General features: G+C 56.8%; 1 protein-coding gene across 1 annotated transcript in view; it reads left to right on the top strand.

The window, feature by feature from the left end:
* Nucleotides 1-21,401, top strand: part of RTN4RL1 (reticulon 4 receptor like 1) — a 29,319-nt gene extending 7,918 nt beyond the window's left edge. Inside the window, exon 2 of the mRNA XM_082776291.1 lies at nt 19,392-21,401. Within this exon, the coding sequence (XP_082632417.1) occupies nt 19,392-20,743 (1,352 nt within the window). The 3' untranslated portion in view covers nt 20,744-21,401. The remainder of the gene's footprint in view (nt 1-19,391) is intronic.
* Nucleotides 21,402-22,661: the final 1,260 nt, after the last annotated feature.

Here is a 22,661-nt window from a genome sequence, read left to right as displayed (position 1 = left end):
GGGCAGGCTCAGCGTGTGATTTACACCCAGGACTACGCTCCCCATGCCCCTGGGCCACGCATCTGGAGCTGCAGGGTGAAGGAGCGGCGGTTCCCAGCCGTGCACCGCCCGTCCCTGACAGGGCACCCCCAAATCTGTGCCACGGCACGGCTCCGTCCCTCGTCCCTCTGCTCCTCTCCTGCTCCCCGCCACGCTCACGGCTCTGCGCTCCCCCGCTGAATCCTTAAGTGGTTTCGAAGCCCGGCCGTGCGCGGCGGAGCGGGGACCTGTTCGGATTATTAACGCGCGGGGCGGGGGCTTGGGCTGCCTGGCACAGCCCACACCTGCTCCAGCTGGGGCTCCGGTCCCGCAGGGGCGCAAACGTGCCTCACTGGAGGCAAAGCCCATGCAAGGAGCATTTGTCTGCCCTCCCCTTTGCCGTGCAAATTGGTTTTTTGTTTTTTTTTTTTTTTTTTTCCCCTGGAAAAGCCAATCATGCTCGGTGATGCAGCCGGGGTGCCGCGGCGGGGAGCCCACCTCGCCGGGCTCATCCTCCTGGATGAGGAGCGTCGTCCCCAGAGACGCCCGGCTGGGGGATGATGATTGGATTTCAAAGTGGCCAGAGGTGGAAAACAAGCTGGCAGGTGCTCCCCTGGGGACCTCGTCATCTCTCCGAGGTGATGCTCAGCATCTCCTCCCCGCCGGGGCTCCCAGGGCAGGCGAAGGGGCGCAGAGGCACCAAGGGGGGGACACAGGGGCCGTGGCCAGGCCGGTGGCATGGGCCCTGCGTCACAGCTGCGGGCTTGTGGCAAGGTGCCGAGGAAGTTTTGCAGCAGCATTAGAAAAATGTTGACATGTTTTTTGAAACAATTTCAGATCTGATATCTGCGCCAGATTGAGTTTGTAACCAGCTTTATTGTTTAAGCCTGCTGGGATTTCATCAAAGGCGTCTGCTGTTTACCCAGAACCATTTCATTGGAGAAAACAGCAAACAGACCTGCATTTCTATCTGATTTCACTTTTTCCTTTTCCTCCTGAATTTAAGTGCTTGTGAAAAGCATGGCTGATAAGGCAGAGCAATGTGGATAAATCCCGGGGACTGGCTCGGCAGAGGCTCCACCAGCTGCTCCGTGTTTATTACCAGACCGCAGGCAGTCGTGGCAGCGGCTCCCAACCTGGACGAGGCGGTGGCCACGCGGGGACCCTGCTGTCCCCAGCCAGTTTTGGGTCCTGGCTCCTCGGGATGCGCTGGCTGAGGATCCCTGCTGGTGGCTTTGCTGCCGCTCTCAGATTTAAACAACTTTCCATTTAAGCTACAAAGAAGTGAACATCCAGCCCTGCGCAGGGAGCGGCAGGGACCCAGGCAGGAGATGCGCTCGGTGATACCACCACGAGCCAAAGCAAAGGCAGCCGTGGGAAGCAGATAAAGATGAAGGAGAAGCAAAACTAGAAAGGGGCCCGGTGTAAATCACATTCATCATCCCTCTGACTGGGTCCTGGGGCTGCTGGGGACGCCTGCCCCACTCTGTGCCGTGCGCAGCCGTGCCAGGGGGCTCCAGGGATGCAATGGGGAGGAGCTGGGGCTCGAAACAGAGCCCAGAAAGAGGGGGCACCCTTCCCAGTGCTGGTATCTGAGTTTTCCTTGTGGCCGCCCATCACCAGCATCACTTTCCCCCAGGGTTTGGGCATCTTCCCCACTTGGGAATGGTTTGGGTGGCTGTGACACCTTCCCCTGGCCTTTGGGACCGGGATGAGATGGGTACGGGCTCGGTGCCAAGGACTGGCTCCCTTGGCACCATGCAGCAGCCAGGATTGATGTGATTTTGGGTGATGACGTGCTCCCTGCCAAGTCCCCCGGGTCCCATCAGCATCTCCCGGCCGTCCTGGGGCCGGCAGCTCCCTGCACCGACACACCGAGGGCTTGTCCATGACATCCATCACACCTGCACGGTGACAATGTAATTTTTATCTGAGGTTGTTTATTTCTCAGACAGAACTACTTGTAAATTCCGAGAAGAATATATATCCCCGCGTGTGACAGATCCAGCACATGGCGATTAATCTGCCCTCTTAAGACCGGAATGCAAAAGTGTCCCAATGTCACTCCTCCGTGGGGCTGGAGGCCGTGCGCCCACCCTCCCTTGGCACAGGGTCCCAAGAGCACGTTGAGTTCTCCTCTTCCTCCTCTTCCTCCTCTTCCTCCCTTCACCCCAGATGCTACCTGTGGTCTCCCCTCGTCAGGGCAGGGCTGGCTCCAGCTCCTCTTTCCCGAGGTTTATGCAAATACATCTTGTTATTATTATTTTTTAATTCCTCGCCGCTGCTGCTCTGTGGCGCCCCAGATACCAAAAGTGCTGAGGCCAGGCGTTTGCACCAGGGCCTGCAGCGCCCGCGCCCCCGCCGGCTGCACGGAGAGGATGGAGACAGCGAGGGGACACCGGGGATGTCCTGGGGGGGGGACAGGGGACAGAAAGCAGCCAGCGGAGCCAGGGACAGCAGGTGGCAACGTCCCTTAATGCCACCAGCACCTCCGTGACATGCTGATGAGAAGGGGACCGGTGGGCACAGGTCTATCGGTGCTCCAGTGGCACGATCCCGTTGGCAGCACAGGGACAGGATGGGGAACGGGACATAAATCTTCTCCCCCAGCCCCACCGGCAACACCCCCCGTGCCATAAAGCCGCTTATTTACAGCCGCCTGCTCCGGAGCATCTGGGAAGCGAAGCGCGTCATTTTCCAGAGAGAGCAAAAAATGCTGCATATTTCAGTGTCTTTTGAATTTTTTAGGTTTCCCTGAACTGTGCTAATGGGTTGGCGGTGGAAAGGGGGGAGGCGGGGGGCCCAGCCCAGCTCCCGGCCTGCCTTGCTGCTCCGCCGCGCGCGGCCATGACTGCATTGCTGCTCTTAAAATATTCAGTGCTGTTGGCCACAATTTCACAGCGGGTCAAAGCGTGCCGAGTTAGCGGGAGGAGGGAAGGTGTGACAACGAGATTAACCCCGGCCCCGCAGCCCCGCCGCGCTCGGCAGGCTGAGCACGCCGCGCTGCGGCCGCCTCGTCCCGGGGGGCAGCGCGAGAGCCCTTGGGGAGGGGGGACGAGCACCCGAAATGCCTCGAGTCCTCCTGTGGACGCGGTGCCATCCAAAACGCTGCAAAGGAGCAGCGGGAGCATCCTTGCTCCGGGATGGTGCAAAGCTGGAGCTGGCAGTGCCCCAAGGCACTGGGCGCAGGGCTGAGGATGGCCCCCGGGCAGCCCAGTGGTGGGTGCTGCTGCACCCCGAGGTGCCACGCGCTGCACAAGCCGTGGTTAATGCTAACGCCGTGCGAAAGAGCAGCGGTGGGGATCCGGAGGGGATTGCGGGCGGGGATTTAATAATTCCGACATCAGCCATGAGCTTGTTCTGCAGTCGCTGGCTTGTCTGCGAGGGCTTAAAGGCGCTCTTGGAGGCAGCTCGGTCTGTGCCACAGAGCAGGGCGAGGAGGGAGGGTGCCTGTGGGGTCCAGAGGGTGAACAGGAGCACACCACGTCCAATTACCACGAGTGTAACACCCAAGGGGAGCAGATCCAGCGTCCCAGCCCAAACCAGATGGATGCAACTCCGTATTTAGCAGTGGAGACCTCCAGGAGCAGCCCCTCGCATGGGCAGTGCAGCCTGGAGCTGGGCAAACGCTGCACCAGCAGCTCTGCCAAGGCTTGGTCCCGTCTCCTGCCACCGTCCTTGTTCTGTGCTTGCGTGCCACACCTCAGATCGTTGAAGCTCTTCGTGTGCATGAGCGGGGTTCTGCTTGTGGGATGGTGCTGTAGGAGGTGGATGCTCACTTGGATCTCAAGGAGCAGCCGGGAGCACTCAGGGAGGTTACGGGGTGTCCTCCAAAACTGGGGACAGCTCTAGGGGCACAACCAGCCCCCTGGGTTCAAGGGATTCCCCTCCTGCACCCGCAGGCGTTGGAGCTTGGGGCCGGCACCCCGGCACAGCAGGCTGCGAGCCCTAAATCTGCCTTATCCCCGCTAACGGCGCGGCAGATGCTCTCATTATCCATTTAAACATATAATCCTCCCCCGAATCCCGCTAAGCTCCTGGCCTCGCTGATACCTTGTGGCAGTGCGTTCCACAGGTTAATTACGCATTTTTAATTAACCACCCAGCGGAGAGTGACCCGGGAATAAGGGACCTGGAGGTGAGCATTCCCCAGGCAGAACAGCACGGCACCTTTCTCCCCCAGAATACGAAATTCCCAGGTTGCCAGCCCCAGTTTGGGTGCGGATAATTCCCAAATGGAGCAGCCCGGCCCCAAATTGAGCCCTGCCAGGGTCCGGTGCTGCCCTGCAAATGCTCTCCATCATCTCCAAGCGGAGAGCGACCGCCTCGCTCCTACCTGGCTGAGCACAAGCCAAGGGGGAGGAGGAGTGAGGCAGAGAGGGAAAATCACACGTTGTTTTTAAAAGGCGTTTTTGAGTGAATGCTGAATGGGGTTTGGGAAAATTGCCTTAAAGGCCTGTTCTCTGCAGGGACGGAGCTTTTCATGGAGCACAAGTATTTTGAAACTTAATTGCGCATTTGCACGGGCTAGTGTTTTTATTTCTCTCAGGTCTCTGAGGTGGTCTTTGAAGATTGCTGTCTCTCTGTAATGGTTTTCTTTATCTCAAATAAATTCCACACACCTGCGAGGTGGAGCTGCTTGAAAGAAATGATGTCGAAATTGGCTCTCGATTTAATAAATCTGCAAATGAAGCTGGAATGCAGGGAGACGATGCGACCGGCTGCGCGTCCCCCCCCTCCCCACCTTCCCTCTCCCTTCCTCCCTCGCCCCGTCGCATCAGCTCCTTTCAAGCTCCTGGGGGAGCCAGGAGGGAGCACAGGGATGCTCTGTGTGCTTGGGGATGCTCTGGCAGCTGCCTCCCTGTGACAATTCCTCCCCAGAACTGGGGCAGATCCCTCAGCCCCAGTCCATCCTTGCTGTCCACAGCACGTGCAGTGTTTAGGTGAGCTCTCCAAGCCCCAAAACGAGCAGCCAGCTCTGCTCTCCATCAGCTCTTGCCTCTGCCCCGGCACCACGAGCCTCATGCCAAGGACCCAACCTCTCCTTCGGGTGCCTTCCTCCACGACACCCCCAAAACCCTGATAGCATTTTCTTTTCTGGCCTTGTGTTTTGGGTTTTGGGGATGCTTCGGGGCCAGAAGGCAGCGGGGCGGTGGGAGCTTCATCCTGCCGTGCTGAGCCACGCCGTGGCTCCCCGGCTGGCCGGGCTGGAGATGAGCTCGCGCTCTGCTTTGGGAGCAGGGCAGAGCACCGGGGAAGCGCCTGCGGCACAGTTTGTCGGCTCCTCGCTGTGCCACTGCAGCACGGAGAAACAAATCCCTTTACGGTCCGGGCAGAGCACGCTCCGGGCAGTCCCGGCTGTCAGCGGAGAGAAATGGACAGCCGCAGAAGTACACAGACAGGTTAATGGCAGCCGCAGATGCGCTATAGTGCACAATTGGATTTCGCCTCCTCGTTTCTCAAGGAATCAGCATCTCTTTCTTGCTCAGAAACCCGCAGCGGGACTCTCGCCGAGTCGGGCGGGTTCAAGGCTGGAACCGCAAGAAGGAGCCGAAGCCCCCGGGCGCCTGCGGGTCTGCGAGGAGCCCCGGCCCCTCGGAGCAGCGGCAGCGGGGTGAGGGATGGAGAAGGGGAAAGCAGCGAGCCCTGGCCAGGCAGCTCCTTGCAAGGCTGCTCCCTAAAGCCCCTGATCGGGCAGCAAAGGCCTCCAGATGTGGAGGCTGCTTGAAGAGACCACACTGCAAAGCCCAGCTCTGGGTGAGAGCTCGGTGACTTCACTGCATCGCGGCGTTTCCTCGCGCTGATATTCGGCACCACCAAATTTACTCCCGTGGAGGCAGAAACCAGCACAGCCACACCACCCTGAGCTGCTGCCGCTGGATCTGGTGCTGGGCTCAGGACTTAACCCAGCCCACGGGGCTGGAGCTGGAGCCTCACGCTTGCTCCTGTCCCCACCAGCATCCCCAGCAGCTCCTGGGCCACCCTCGCTTCCCCAGCCCAAACCTCGTGGCGGCGCACGCTTAATTGTTGACCTTGTAAATGCTTTCACGCACAGCAAGCGCCTTCCCGTTTCTCTTCTCTCTTCTTTCTCAATTGATTGTGTCCCTCCACACTTATCTCCCTGAGTGTCTGTCAAAGTTTTTATGCTGCGCGCATCACCATGGTACCTGAACACCTTGGCAGAGCAGAAAAGTGCGTCCCCATTATGCAAACCCTCCCCAAGTTTTAGTCACGCTCGCTGGTTCACAGTGTCAGTTGGGAAGCGGCACTCCATCTCCTTCCTCCTTGCTTCTCGGACTTACGTAAAACCACCTTGGGCTCTTCTTAAACTGTAGCTTCCTGGCCCGTTTTCTCTTTGTGCTGGGAAAACTGGGCTGGGAGACAATGGGGCGCCTGCTCCCTCTCCTGCTCCAGCAGCAAAGCACAAGGGCCAGAAGCATCTTCCCTTCCCTTCCCTTCCCTTCCCTTCCCTTCCCTTCCCTTCCCTTCCCTTCCCTTCCCTTCCCTTCCCTTCCCTTCCCTTCCCTTCCCTTCCCTTCCCTTCCCTTCCCTTCCCTTCCCTTCCCTTCCCTTCCCTTCCCTTCCCTTCCCTTCCCTTCCCTTTCCCCATTTCCCTTTCCCTTCCCCTTTCCCTCTTCCCCATCCCATCCCATCCCATCCCATCCCATCCCATCCCACCCATCCCTACAGGTTCCCTCTGCCCCCACACCCCACTCCCTGCACCACCACATCCGCACCAGCCCCAGACCCCACACCAACACCAACTTCATCCCATCCCAACACCCTAACGGGGCCACGCGGCCGTCTGGCGGTGCTTTAGGAAACCCAGTCCCCGTGAAGTTGTCTCCGTTCGGGAGCCGACAGGGCAGGCTGCCGAGGGCTCGGTATTGATAGCGACAGCTCTTCTCGCCGCCTGCGACATCGGCTGTACCCCGTGATTGAATTACGGGGCTGTAATCCGCCTCTCTGCCGGTTGCGGTCCGTGCTGCGCGAGGCTCAGATGGTGAACTTGAGCACCATAATTTAATAAGGAGCAGGCAGGCAGCGCGCTCGGATAGCCGTCGGGATCGCTCGCCTTCTCCCCACCTCGCGATGTGCTGATTTGTGCCCGGGCGATGCCCGGATCCTGCCTGGTTGTTCTGCTCCCTACAAAGGGTCTGCAGGAGCACTGTTTTTTTTTTTTTGTTTTTTTTTTTTTTTTTTTTCCTAGAGCAGGAATTCAGCGTTTTCAGCTCTTGGAGAGCCCTCGGAGCAGCGTCAGGGCCATAGGGGCGATGATGGGTTTGGTGCTTGATGCAGCTGGTGCTACCCATCGGTGCTCTGCGCCTTCGTTTCGGTCGGGATGCATCGATGGGGAGTGGAGGAACCCCATCCTGGGGGCGCATGAGACCGGAGTTTGCTCCCCAGCAACGAGTTAAAAGTCACAAATTGCAAAGGGCTCGTGACGAGAAGGTTCAGTAGGAGGAGAAAGGCGCTAAATGAAACCCAAAAGGTTACCCCAATAAAAGGCAGCAGGCTGAGATCGCTTTCCTGGGAGCTGGGGGATGAGGACGGTGGGCACGCAAGGCATGCAGTGAAGGAGGGATGGAAGGAAGGAGGAGAGGTGCCGGGCGGCTGGCAGAGGCATCTCGGGGGGCAGCAATCTGCACAGCACCTGGGGGAGAAGAGGCTGCTCTGTGCCCTCACCGGGGGAGCAACAGCATGTGAAAATTTTGCAGCAATTTCTTTGTAACAGCCCCGGGAGGAGGCGAACGGGAGCTCAGCACTTACTGGAGGAGAAAATATCGCAGGGGAATCGAAGCAGGAGCAGGGGAGTGGGCAGGCCAGGAGGGTGCTCAGCCAAACATGCCTGGGAGCATCGCAGGGCCAAATCCTGCAGCCCCTGGTGCTGCTTGCGGGGGGATGCTACGCTCTCCGTGCTCACACAGGGAGGGTTTTTGGGGAGCAGCGCAAGGTGGAGATGCAGACCGAAGGCTCTGAGCAACTCTGCACCTGGAAAACTTGAATTTCATAGAATTGCTCGGAAATACGGCAAATATTTCAGTGGGAGGTGGGGGCAGCGTGGCGGGGCCGGGCAGGGGGACCCATCGGTCCCCGCTCCCCCCGCCTGCCTTCCGAGCAGGGGTGTTTAAACGCCTTTTATGTTGTGCCTCGACTGATGAAAGGCCCGAAAATGGGACTAACAAAGACGAGTTGTACTTCAGAACAAAAGAGCATGAAAGCAGCAGATGCTGTCACAGGAATAAATTGTATCAACAGCGATCAGATGGGGAAGTGAGGAGTCAGAATGGAGGTGCTCCCTCTTTCCCGTTTCCAGCGAAAATGTCTGGGTCCGTGAATTTAGCCGGAATCAGGTAGGATGAAAGGCTGTGCCTGACAAGGCATTTCAAAGCTTCCAGGAGCCTCTGGAGAAGATGTGGCCACTTGGACGGGGAATTGGAGCCCCTCAGTTTTAATGAGCATCTCAGTCGCCTTCCTTTATCCTCGTGCCAACATCTTCCCTTTCTTTCCTTATTTTTTTTTTCTTTCCTTTTTTTTATTTTTATTTTTTAAGAGCACAAAAACCATTTCTGCTGCTTGCAATTTGTTTTAACATCGCAAAATGTGTGTTTAAACAACACGACGGGAGGAAGCTGAGGGTAAAAGGCTCGCTAAAGCCCGGCGTGCCGCTTGCTGCCGCAAATTCCTCCCCGTGGCGCTGGGGAAGGCTCAGCACCGCCAGCCCTCAGCCAGGTTTGACGGTGGCACCGGCGTGGCTGCAGCCCTCCAGCCCTCCCCGACAGCCCTGGGAGCGCAGCGAGGCTCCTTTGGGGGCAGGGCTGTGTATTTTGGGAAAGCTGTGGCTGAGCGTCAGCGAGCAGCGCTGATTTCCCAAAGGCTGACCTCCCCCAGACCAGTCCCAGGAGGATGCTGGCAAACTGGGAGGGGGAGGAAGGGATGTTTGCTCGTCTCATGGGGAGCAGGATTGCTTCTGGAGGCTGTCGGCAGCGTGCAGAGCAAACCCTTTCATTGCACTGCGAGCAGGCACGAAGCAGCACACGAGGCCACCCCGCATCCTCACCACTGCTGCTCCTGCTGACTCAGCACCTCCAAAAACCGGGCATCTCTGCGCCCACAGCACCCCCACCCAGCCCCAGCTGCTTCCCCGGCACAGACAGGGTGCACGCTCTCGCCGCCCGGCCGTGCCCCCTTGTCTCCAGACGGAGATATTTCTCCCCAGCGGTCCTCCTAATGCGAGCTTTAGGCTGTCTGCCTCAGCCTGCCCGTCTCCAGCAGGCACAGCTGCTCCTGGAGAGGCTCCGGTATCACCGGCACCACGGTGCACGCGTGCCAGCGCACATGTTCACCCCTCCCCGCCGCTTCCTTCTTGGGCTGCAGCTACGTTTTTTTTTTTTCCTTACATCCCCGATACATCCACCTGCTCTTTGGGGAAAAGGATTGCAGAGGCTCCGACGCCCGACTGGCACACGATGCCCTATTGCTAGCGCGGACGCGTGCCGCCGCGGATGGCTTTGTGCCGATCCCAGGTCTCCGTACCACTCACAGTAACCGTTATTACCTAGCAAAGAAGGGATCGTAGCGGGATTTATAATGGCTTACCGAGGAACAGGCTCTGATTAGCTCGAAGGGAAGGGGCTGAAGTCACGTGCGGGGTGTGTGGGGCCCCCAAGCCACAGCAGCAGCCGCTGCCTGGCCAGCAGGGTCCTGCCGTGCATCCACGGGGAGCCCCGCCAGGCTCAGGGGACACTGAGCCATCAGCTTTACTTTTCCATTTGGTCCTAAGGAGGTAAAAAATCACCAGAGCCAGCACTCCCCGGTGCACATTTAGGGAACTTTGGTTTCAAAGCCTCCAAATGGCCCCATTTGGTTCCCTGCCCCAGCCCCAAAGCACGCACCACCTCTCAGCAGCCTTCAGCGGCTGCAGTTTCTCTCCTATTTCCTACGAGGACCGACAGTCACCCCAGTCCCTCCTCCCCGCTGTGGCAGGATCGCATGCGGGCTCTAATTAATAGAAATTAGAGCGCCGAGACCTTGCAGCCCCTACCCCGTAATTGCTCGGCCTCGCTGCGTTCGAGGAGCAGAGATCGGCAGCGATCTCGCCAGCCGCCGGCGATGGCAACGCATCCCGTTAACAAGTTCTTTTTATGAAGCTTTTAACGCGGCACCGGCGGGCGCTCACGTGGCGCTGGGGGTGCTCAGCACCTCCAACGAGCCCGCTCCCGGGGGTGACGTGTGCTGGGGGAACGGCGAGGCCAGGATCCGGCCCCGATGCTGGGCAGAGGCGCAGCAGGGCTATTCGCACCGCCGTGCTTTTAGCGCTCTGCTTTTCGCGAGCTTTCCGTGTGCTGGGAAAAAGTTGAGTGCGAAGCAGGAGGGGGCTCAGCCTGCACAGCCACGCACGTCCCCTGGGGATGGCTTCGGTGTCACGCACCTCGCCCCCTGACCGGGAGGGACCAAAGGCCCGGGAATGGAGCTGTTGTGCCCCTTTAGGGGTTGGGAGAGAGAGACCTGAGGCTGGCCAGCTCCAAATGACGCAATGGCTTTATTTTTGTGGGAAGAAAATGTGACAGAGCTGGCCGCTTTGATGCCCGCCTGCCAGTCTCCTTCCCCCCTGCTGCAGGCAGGATTATGTGCTGCTGAATGGGGAAGAAGGCGCATCGCGGGCTCCAATTTGCCCTCTTCTCCACAAAACGCAAGGACACGCAGTAAATGTGCAATGCAGAAAAGGCTGAAAAGGGATGAAAGGCAGCGGCCGCGACGCGGTGCGTAATTGGCTCGCCGAGCTCGGTGGCACAGGACGCGGCTGAGGTCGGGACCTCGGCAGGATCACGCATTTGTAGGGACGATGCTCGCCCTATTAGCTATGCCTGCATAAAGACCCCGCAGAAGGGCTGCTCGCCTCTTCGTGCCTCCATTTGGCGACGTCCAGGTGAGGCTCTGCCCTGCGGAAAATCCAGCACATCCCCAAGGCCCCGCTGCCTGGGGGTGGGGAGCATGCAGCGGGCAGCAGAGAGAGGGCCTGGAAGCGGGGCAGCTGTCACTTTGCTCCTAGATCTCATGTTTGCTCTCTTCTGGCTGCGTTTCCAGTCCTAAAGAAAGCCTTCGCGGGTCCTAGCCAGCTGCTGGCAAGGGGAAGGAGCGGGTGAATCTGCTTTCTCTCCGCATTAGTTTGTTCGGCGTTTGATACTGAGCTGGCTTGTGCTAATCTTGGGTGGCTTTTGTCATTTCATCTGCAATTGTTTCACTGTAAAGCACCTCAGAGATCTTGGTAGCCGCAGTTTTACAAAGGATACCGTCCTTATTATGCCTGTGAATGAACTATTTTGCATTTCTGTGAATGGGAAAGAAAACTTGTCACCTCAGGACAAAAAGGGAGTGGAAGCATCTGATGATCCCCTGAGAGCCTCAGACAATCCACTAAGCTTAAGTCATCCTCCTCTATTTCTCTCTCCTCCGGGGCAATTGGAATTATTAGTCCCTTCTCAAGGACCTCAAGAGCTCCCTGGCCTCTGCCAATTCCCGTCCTAGCTCTTGGCTGCTGGCGCTGCCGCTGGGGCCCGATCCTGCAGGGTGTTGGGGTGGCAGCTCCGGGGCCAAAGATCCTGCAGGCACAGTTCCTGCAGGATCCCCGTGGCATCCTCTGTGCTGTCCAGGCCTGGAGGAGCAGAAGTATCATGGTTTTTAGTGACATCTCCCATCACGGCAGGACCCAACAGCTCCATCACCCATCCACAAACCCAAGGATGCCGCTTCCCTCCCGTGCATCAGCTCCGGGAAGATCCAAGCAGGACCTTTGTGCCCAATGGGACAAGGCACAGGAGCACAAAAAGATCTCCAGCAGTAGGATTTCAACCACCCTCCCACAAATGTGGTGGTTTTCCCTCTCTGCCGAGGCACCGGAGGCACCGGAGCCTCAAACCAAATCCGCTCCCTGTGCTCGGGGGGCATTGCCACAGCGGGAGGAGCACAGCAAAGTGGGGTTAAGTCGGGCGGATTACATGGGGGAAACACGCTCTACATTCCCTCTGCTTCTGCACAGATCCGTCCTGAAGTGAGCACTTAAATTAAACAAGTTTTTATATCCGAGCTTCCAATCCCACAGCCGCTCCCACCGCTGGCTTCTGCTCTTCCCCCTTGCCTTCAGCCCGAGCAGAGCGGGGAGGAGATGCAGCCGCCAAGAGGAGTGCTAATTAAACAGGGACTTCCATATTAGGGTACAAATCCTCTGGACCTGCACAAACCCTGCCAATTTCTGTATTTATTTATTATTTTTTCACTACAATTGTAATTTCCAGCGGTGCCTCCAGCACTGGGAGAGAGTTCAGGGGCTGCTCTCGGAGAGGATTAGCGTGCTGGAAGCATTATTGCTTTCCTTCGCTGTGAATTCAGGAGCGATTCCCTGATGGCTGCACTCTATATAGAAGTGAATCGGTGCTAATTTGTTTTTGAGGATCACACATCCACCAACACGTGAAAGACAATCCTGCCTCTCGATGTATATTTCGAGTTGGTGCTACAGCAAACAACAGAAAATAAGAAAGCAAACGAAGCCAGACCTCCCTCGCCCGGAAAGCCGGAGCTGGAAAAGAGCGGACATTTGGGGTTTTTTTTTTGAGCTCCTGCAGCCCCTGCCGGGAGCCTTGGTTTGGCTTCGCTGCCCATGGTAGATGGCAGAGGGAGCAGAGCAGCACGAGCTCGAGCATCCCTGGCTGGCACAGCCCTTCTGCAGGCACGGAAAGCCTAAGGGACGCCGCGTCGGACAGGATGTCAAAGAGACTGAGCATAAAAGGCTCCCTTCTCAGCAACCAGCTTTTTTTTTTTTTTTTTTTTTCCCTTTTAAATCATCCTCGGGTTTAACTGCGAGAGAGGAATAAATGAACTAATTGAATCTGCAGCAGCCCAGGGGCCGCACACCTGGCGGGCGAGCAGCCGCCCTGCCACCCTCGTCCCTCTCTTTGTCTGCGTGATTCAGAGGGACGCGGTCCGCAGGGAGGGATCAGCCCCGGCTGAAATGGAAGACAAAGCTATTGTTTCAAACAGAGTTATTGATTTTTACATTATTACACTATGAAATTTATGGTCTGGTTTCAAACTGCAATAGGAGTTAATGACCATGATCCAGAAACTTCCAGGTGACCTTGGCCTCGACTTTGGTGGAGGAAGGGGAATAGCTCCAGACACCGGGTCAGCAAATGTACAGTGAGCCTGTGACGTCCTAAGGGACTTGATTTTGGGGTGCCTCTGCTCCCAGCTCTGCCCTGAGCTTCGGCTTACAGCATGCTCCAGCCTGGCTGACAGCAGTGATGGAGGTGGCGATAGCTGGACCTCCTCAGCTCCAGACAACGCTTCTGCTCTTAGGCAACATCCTTCTCCTCCTGAACCCCCTGGCCAGAAGCACCGTGATGGTCTCATTGCTCCTGAGCACGCTTCTCCATCCTCCACCACCCACCCAGTGCAGCCAGGCTGATGAAGGCTTTGCTGTGCTCAGCCACTGCTGGAGAAATGCGAACCACAGGGCTGTGAGGTGGCCAAAAAGCACCAGGGATGGGAGGGAACACAGCACAGGGCAAGAGGAACCCCATCAGTGGGGATCGGGGTGGCTAACAGAGTTTCACACCCACTAGCACAAGAGGTGCTGGTGTTACAGAGGGTGTGTAAGGGCTGCAGCATCCCCACACTAAAGCCTTTCCCTGGTTTTCCCTTTAAAAGACACCTCCCTGTGCATCTTCTGGCAGCAGCCCCTTCCCGAAGCTTTCCCTAGCAATATTCCTTCCAAATTTTCCTGCATGCGTCTTCCCTCGGGAACAGCCTCTCCACTCCCCAGCACAAGGACGCAGTTTCCAGCTGCTGCGGGAGGGTTTCTTCTCGCCGTGCCTCCTCGCTGGAATATCCCTGACGCCGCACCCCCAGCTGAAGTCGTGTGAAGCCGGTAGCCTCCAAGCTCATCTTCTGCCTCGGAGGTCATAATTGCCATTAAATCACAGCTTGCCTAACCAAATTATGCAAAACCGAAATTATCTCCAATGATTTTTATGTTGCTGAAATGTTCCAGAACTGCCGGGGTGATGACTGGGGGATTGGGAGCAGCTGTCACTCCATCAGAAACCATAACTCCAAACAGCTGGGATCTGTCAGTTATTTATGACACCGTTTGGAAAAAAAAATAAATAAATAAAATGATGAAGGTGGATGGGTGGTTGCCTCTCGACAGGCAGCTCTCTTGCCGTGACCGGCGGCTGGTGCTGCAGGGAGCGGAGGCGCCGAGGATGCCCCAGCGGCGTGGGGCGCGAGGCGGGCACCGAGACGGCTTTGCACAGAGGCTGAAAGCAAACTGCTGCTCACTGGGGAATTTGGCCTTTGTGACAGTCAGGGCAGGCTTGTTTATTTTAGCCTCTGTTTATTTTAGCAATGGGAGCGGGGGGAGAGAGGGGAAAAAAAAAAAAATAGGCAGCTCCTAACCACGGGTCTGACACTGCTTTGTCAAACCGTCCCAGATCTGAAGTTGCGCTCTTGGCTTGCACCCAGTGGCTGTCTCTGCTCAGGCCTCGCCTTTCATCGTCCTTCAGCTGGAATATGAAATTGTGACCATTCGAGGCTCCTTTTCCTCCCTAAAACAACAGTTTCTCTCTGTCGTGGCGTGAACATCCCATTCCGAGTTCGTTCCCGAGTTTCAAAGTGTGTTTTCCCGTGGGGTCGCAGCTGTGTCTGTGTGCCCCAGTTCACTCGGGGCTGATTGAGAAAGGCTCCTTTGATAGGTACGGGGTGTGAATGGGGCAGGAAGATCTCTCCCTGTGGCTGGTTGACAGCTCCGGGCGGTGTTGCACCAGGTGCGAATTTGGCCTCAGATGAGTGTGAGTGATGAGCAAGCTCCTGCCTTTTTGATAACACAGACTGCGAGCAGAAGCCAGATGCTTTGTCCCCACTTGTAGCTTGCTCTGGTTAAGTATTATTATTTATATTATGTAGCAGCTATACATAGTGTTTTATGGCAGTAAAGATCCATAAATCAGCAGCCAGAAGACGAGGGCTTTGCTCTAAAGAGCTTATAAATCTAACAGCCTGAGCAGAACCGGTAATGGACACAGCGAGCAGTCGGACAAGTCGCGTGTAGACAGGAGCTAAGATAGGGCTCCCCAAGCAGATGGCGTTTTAGGAGAGATTTGAGAGAGAAGCAACCTGCTCCATCCCAGAGACCAGATCCTGCTGGAGAACCAGGCGGGCCGTGACCCACATAGCTTGCCGGGTGGAGAGGCGAGAACGTGGTGCTGAGAAAAGCAGCGAACAAAGCCAGCGGGCGAGGGCTGCGCCTCGGGGGCTCCGTGTGCACCGGTGACCCCGCTGGGGCCAGAGCATCCCTTCTTCTCCTTGGTCCTAGCTGAGGACTCCTAATGAAAACACACAGCGTTGCATCTCTAAATAAACCCCGACAGCCCTGCGAGACGCAGCAAAGCATTAAAACACTTACAATGCAAGAAAACACCCGGCACAGGTACAGCCCTGCGGTGCGGTGGGGACAGGCTGTACGCGGCGCCGAGCCGCAGCCAGCATCCCCGTGGTGCTGAGGGATGTGCTGCAGCCACTGGAAGCTGCCCCCGTGATCCCGGGTACCAACCCAGCCTTTCTCCTCTCCTCTCCTCTCTCCTCCTGCACTGGCACCGGTGTGGGGAGGAAGGTGGGCAGGGCTGGGCGGCACGGGGAGGTTTGCTGCGTCTGGACGAGCGCGCTGTCTCCGGGCGTCTGCATTCTTCTGGCCGTTTCAGCTCCTGCACAAATTGAGGCTTCACGCTAAATGCATTACGCTGTATAACAATTAATCCCGCGCTGCATATAGAAAGTCCTTACTCATCAATAATGCATTCGGGAGGAGTGATTTTCACTCTCAGTAATAAGGCTAAGACAATGGAAATAAGCAGGTAATGGAGAACATTTATAATGATGTTAATCTAATAATGAGCATAATGCTGTTAAAAGTAAGACTGCAAACTGGACACATCCAAAGATAAATTATTTCAAGCATTCATTAACTAATGCCTAATTAATGCCCAATTAGAGAGATGCTGCATGGGAAATGGTTTGGACAGCTCGATGAATTCATTCCCATCACTAAAGCCTCAGCCAGGAGCAGGAGGATGCAGAAGGACACCGCGAGCCGGGTGACACAGCGCGTGGCAGTGGGAGAGCGCCAGGAGATAAACACACCCGTGCTGGTTTTATCCGTGTCAGCAGTGCCTTGCTTCTATTCACTGGGCTGGCAGGTTTCTGCAGGATTTTTCCGTGCCGCTTTTGAAGCTCGCCCTCCCCGGTGAGCGCCGCCGCGCCTGCCGGTGCCCCTCCACCTGCCTCGCAACCTTTACAAGATGCAGTCAGGAGGTTTGCGCCAGCAATAGCGAGCGTGGTGAGCCAGCTGGGATCGGACTCTGGGGGAGCAAAGCACAAAAAGGACAGGGGCATTGTCCCCATGGGGATGCTCCCACCAATGGTGGCTACAGAGACCGAGGTGCCCCCCGCCACTTCGGCCATTGACCTCCTGAGGCCAGCTCGGCTGTTTGGTTCAAGGGGTCTCGTCCCCACATCTAAACTTTGACCGAAACCCAGCCATCTCGGAGCAGCTTCTCATGGCAGGAGACAATTGGCAGTTTTTATGGGCTGGGAGAGACTCATCCTTGAAGAGACCACATGCCCTGAGCGCATCCACCAAGGAGGTTTCCTCTTTCCTTTCTTTGCCCACCTAATTATGACTTTTTCTGAGCATCCTTCCTTTTCCTGTTTCCACATAATCTTTATCCCCAGGATGCAGTGTGTAGGCAGAACGAAACCCCTGCCTTTTCTCTTTTCTCCCCACCATCATGCTCTTGGGAAGAGGAGAGCCAGAAGCACACCAGGAACTACCACCCCACTGCCACCACCGACAGCAGGAGTCAGCTCCTTTTCCAGAGGAACTTCAGCCATTAACTCAGGATCACCGGATAATGAAAGAGATGGGCTCAGCGTCCTCTGACCTTCTCCTCCGGAGCCGTCGGGCACTGAGAAGCTCCACACTCCCTTTTCAGCGGTGTTTTACACCCTGGCCTCTTTGGTCCATCACCAGGCATCGCTACCAGCTGCCTGTCATCACCGCCTAGACGTGAAATTTGGGATGCTACGCGATCCCTGCCCGGCTCCTCCTCCCGCCGGTAATCCTGTTAGCCTGGCAACTATCGTGTCACGGAACAGCGCATAAAACCGGCGTTTGGAAGCAATATGTAATCTTCCAACCTGCTGCTCATAGCTGGGAGATGGTTTATTGATTCAGACCCTTGTGATTTGGTATTTGCAATAACAGACTCTGCATGTGGGAGATCGTCACCGTGCCTGTGCCTGGCAGGATTTTACTAATAAACATAAGAGCTACACCAGTCTTTGTAGTTCGGTGTCACCGAGGTGAAGCGGGGAATATAAAGCTGTCCCACCTCAGCAAAGCACCTCCGTGGGTAAAAAGAAGGAAAAAAAAAAAAAAAAAAAGACAGCAGAAAGTGTTTCTGCACCTATCTGTGACTGTAGCTTTATCCTGATGATTGTTATCTGGGGATCGGGTAATCAGAACATCCCCGGGGGGCTGCTGTTCCCGAGGCTGTGTGCCAGGAGCTGCGGCGAGGGCTCCTGCTCGGCGGGGAGCGTGGGGCAGCCGCAGCCGGCACCCCGTGAGGAGCTGGCCCGAGCCACCAGCACGGCCCCTTTCTCATCGTGAACGCATGCCAGCGAAGCCAAAACGCCACGGCGGTGACTTGGAGAATGTTCCTTTCCCTACACAGCCGTAGGAGTTGTCGCGAATTAAGCGCTCCTGGCTCCAGCCCTGTGTTGGCAGCGGCGCAGGGATGAGCCATCCCTCCCGCAGCCGGCACTTCGTTGCTGCAGGGCAGAGCCTGCAGGAAGCCCCCGTCCCCATCCCAGCACAGGCTTGGTCCAACACTTTGGCTGGCGATGCCGTCTTCTTAGAAAAAAAATAATACAGCGGTATGGTCAGAGGCGACTGTCTCTCCCCGGTAATTTATGAGAGTCTGAATAACCCAGTTTTATCTAAAAACGTGACGGATTTGCATTGAAAGAATGGACCCAGATGGACAGGTCACCTGCTGTTAGCTACCCAGTAACAGATCTCCATACCAGGCAAAAGGCAACGCCAACGAGAGAGTTATATTTCAAACAACATTAATAAAAAACCAGTGAGGCTTTTTGCCTCCCACTCGTACTCAGCTGTAGGCGCTTGAAAAGAGGGACTGTGAAAGCCCAAGGGGTCCAGCACCACAGCCGATCTGGTGGTAACGACATGGAGTAATTAGAGGTGAACTCCACTTCCACTCTTGTTTTTCAGATTATTACAAGCAAATCGCAGTGCAGGGACTCTGGGGTAGGATGGCACTGGCAGCTGTACGCCGCTCTCATTTTACTCCTTTCTCCCGTGAAGTCCAGAGGCAGAATTCATTAGACATGAGCAAATTTTGTGTGTAAGAGGAAAAGCAGATCTAGGAGGAAATCTGAATGAGAAATGACAGGCTGGTGCAATGAGTCTGAAAAGCCACTCCGCGCAGAAGGAATAGCCTGAAAGCAGGCATGGTGCGAGGAGTGGGAGCGCGCTGGGAACTGGGCGGCGATGCCAGCGCTCCGAGCGGAGCCGAGGGAGGGGATGATTACTGCCTTGCTTGCTTCTTGTGCTCCGCAGCGAGCACGCCCTGGTCACGGGCACATCCTGCGTGTAGCATTAGGAGATGCAATCTGCTTTGCCACAGGACACCTATTTTTAAAAAATATGCCTGAGCACCCGCTTCTAAACTGAGTGCTCAGCTCAGCCGTTCCCACCGGCTGCCAACAGCACATCTGAGAATTGCTCCTTGCTTGGGGCACATGCCGGTGCCGAACAGGCCACCAGGGGCACGGCTGTGGCTATGGGAGGGCATGGAGAGCAGCCCCTCTCCTGCAGGAGGGCTGGGGTGTGCCATGCAAGTGCATGGCACGGATGTATTTTGGGGTGAATCATTGGGGATTTCAACAGCTGTGTGCCAGAAGCATGGGCTATTTGAGAAAGGGATTAGAGGAGCCCCCCTGGCTGCCCCACCTGCCTGCAGCCACGGGCTGCGCTGCGTGCATCGCCAGCGACGATTCCCCTGAGAAAGCGTCATCTGCCCGGCTCGGCCGGCAACGCGTGACTCAGGCAGGCGGCGCGAGGAGGGAGGAAGCTTTCCATAGATCCCACCCAAAAAAGCACCACGTGCGTTGAGCCCACTCGTTGCGGTCGCAGCCGTTTCCACGGCTCAGTCGTGAGTGGCGTGAATCGGGCGCGGGTTTCGGCAGGAGGGATGCCCCCCCTGACGCCGCTCTCCCCTCTCTCCGAACAGGGGCCCTCGCGGAGCTGCTGCTGGTGCTGCTGGGGCTGAAGGTCCACGGGGCCGCGGGCTGCCCCACCGACTGCGTCTGCTACCCCTCGCCCATGACCGTCAGCTGCCAGGCCCACAACTTCGTCACCATCCCCGAGGGCATCCCCGAGGACAGCGAGAGGATCTTCCTGCAGAACAACCAGATCACCCTGCTGCTGCGGGGCCACTTCAGCCCCTCCATGGTCACCCTCTGGATCTACTCCAACAACATCACCTTCATCGACCCCAACACCTTCGAGGGGTTCGTCAACCTGGAGGAGCTGGACCTGGGGGATAACCGCTACCTAAGGGCTTTGGCGGCGGACACTTTCCAAGGGCTGGTGAAACTCCACGCCTTGTATCTGTACAAGTGCGGGCTGAGCTCTCTCCCCAGTGGGATATTCGGTGGCCTCCACAACCTGCAATACCTTTACTTGCAAGACAACCACATCGAGTTCCTTCAGGACGATATTTTTGTTGACTTGGTTAACCTCAGCCATCTTTTTCTCCATGGAAACAAGCTCTGGAGCCTCCATCAGAACACATTCAGGGGACTAATAAACCTGGATAGGCTGCTCATCCATCAGAATCAGCTGCAGTGGGTTCACAGGCGGGCTTTCCACGACCTTCGGCGACTGACCACCCTGTTCCTCTTCAACAACAGCCTCTCGGAGCTGCAGGGGGACTGCCTGGCCCACCTGGGAGCCCTGGAGTTCCTCAGGCTGAACGGGAACCCCTGGAGCTGCGACTGCAAGGCCCGCTCGCTCTGGGAGTGGCTGCACCGCTTCAAGGGCTCCAGCTCCAGCGTCATCTGCGAGTCCCCCGAGCGGATGCATGGCAAGGACCTAAAGGTGCTGAGGGCCGAAGACTTTAGGAACTGTTCGGGCTCGGAGTCGCTCCACCAGATCAAAACACACACTTTCTCGGCAGCAGACAGAGGAGCCTCCAAAGCCCACCACCCCCACCACTCCTCCAAGGAGAAGGGCGGCGAGCGAGGGGCCGAGAAGGGTTTGCACAGCAGCCAGCCCGCACCCCGGCCGGGCTCGCGCCGCCCCAGCAAGAACTGCACCAGCCACAAAGGCCGCAACCGAACCCTTAAGCCGGTGTCGCTGGGGCCGCGGAAAAGCGAGCACGAGGTCCACGACTACGTGCCCGACTATCAGCACAAATTCAGCTTCGGCGTGATGCCCACGGGCCCCCCGAGACGCAAGGGTAAGTGCACCCGGCGGACGCCCATCCGCGCCCCCAGCGGGGTGCAGCAGGCGGCCGGCAGCGCGGCCCTCGAGGCCTCGCGCCTGGTTTTTGTGCTGCTGCTAGCGGCCGTCATGCGCTGAGCCCGGCTGCGGCGGAGCGGATCTGCACTGCCACCCACCTACAACGGACCAGAGTTTCTTTTCTTCTTCTTTTTTTGGACGTGGAGAATCGGGGCCCCGCCGAGGGAAGGCCGGCGGCCTGCGGGCACGGGCGGCAGCGGGCGCGGGCGGCAGGAGCGGGTTGAAAGGCGTTGTCGCGCGGTGGCACCATCAGCCGAGCCCTGCACCGGGAGAAAAATAAAAAAAAAAAAAGCCAACCTTACACAACCGGATAACGGGGACGGCGGCCAGCCTGCCGGCAACGTCAGCCGGACAACTGGAAACTTGTGAAATCCTGTTAATTTGAGAGTGCGCCGAGTGACCCCGCCAATTACCGCAAGGAACATAATTGCTGTAAAAAACGATCACCAATTAAGCCTACACTGTTTCTCTGAAAGTGAGTGCAAGGACACTTATTCTCATGTAATAAGGACATTGGTTCTCCCACGTTTTAGCCCTTTTGGCTCCAAACCCACAGGCCAAAGTTGGCTGGAAATCTCTTAGAAGACAATCTCAAAACCCTGAATATCTCAGGCATTACAGCAGAACAGGGCTTGCCTGCTGGGCTTGGAGTAGCCAACTACCAAAGGAAAGACTGGTTAGAGGTGGAATAAATAAAAAAAAAATAAAATAAAAAAAACACACACACAAAGAAAACAAACTTAAAGAAATGAAGTACCTGCAAGGAGGTGCGTTTTTTTGTAACCGTGTTCACACATCTGAAAAGCAAACCCAACAAATGCACAGGCCCCCTTCCCCTCAATTATCCATATGTATGTCTTATAATGTTTATAAACTATATGGAAACTATATCTTCAGAACTAAGGATTGTATTGTTGAATTTATAGCAGAACAGTATATCCTTTTCTCAAGACCACAAACGGCAGCAGTGCCTACAGATGCTGAAAGCCATCCGGCAGCCTCAGTGCGCGCGGGGGACCAATGTTCTTAGCAATTTAGAGCACTAAACTCTGGGAGGGGTCTGGGGGGGTAGTATGCAATGCAACAAAGTCCATATACAGAGAGCCAAAGCTCACCCTTAATGTCCTAATTTGTAAGAAGGGGGAGAGGGAGGTGGATTAGCGGCGCCTGGTCCCGATGCACGCAGCCACGGAGCTCTGCCTCGGGAAAGCGCCGCGAGCCCCAGGGCGGTGAGGGGCTGGGGGCTTCCAGAGGTGTCGGTCGTGTGAGGACCTTTATAGCTGGCCTAAGGTTTTCACTCGGGCAGCAGGTTTGTGGGCTGCAGGTGGCCCTGAAAGCATCAGGAGCAGGGATTTTTTTTCTTAAAAGGAATGGGTCAGGCCATGGGGAGAGCCAAGAGAAGTGGGAAAGCGCAAGGAGCGCGGGACCTGCGAGAAGCACGGTGCCCAGCGTTTCTGGTCCGCAGTGGGAAAGAGGAAGGCCCAAGAAAGCCATGGGAAGGGGTCGTGGCCAGCTGAAGGATGGGAAGAAGGGCTGCGCATTCCTCTTGTCCTGAGTTAAGCCCCGCAGCCGATGCCAGGTCGGGATGTTCTCGGTGTTCGGAACGCGCTCGGTGTTCGGGATGCGGTCGGTAGTCGGGATGCACTTGGTGTTCGGGATGTGCTCGGTGTTTGGGAGGTGCTTGGTGGTCAGAATGTGCTCGGTGGTCGGGATGTGCTCGGTGGTCAGGATGCTCTCGCTGGCCTGCTTCGTGGCCACGGCAGAGCCGCCGGCGGCACCCAGCGCAGCCCGCGGGTGCTGCCTGAATTCTGCAGTCGGTGTTAATTCCCTGTCGGCGTGGATATGCAAGACAAAACAGACACTGAGGTTAACGAAACAAGGGAAATAAAAGTGATCTTGGACAAGAAAAGGCTGCTTTTCATTTTGTTACGATATCCCAGCTGGGGAGGGGGGCACTTTTCCAGCATGCAGCTCCCAG

This window comes from Aythya marila (assembly GCF_965140915.1).
Source record: "Aythya marila genome assembly, chromosome: 20".
NCBI classification, from domain to species: domain Eukaryota; kingdom Metazoa; phylum Chordata; class Aves; order Anseriformes; family Anatidae; genus Aythya; species Aythya marila.
Note: the sequence above shows the minus strand (reverse complement) of the source record. Positions and strands in the feature narration are given on the sequence as shown.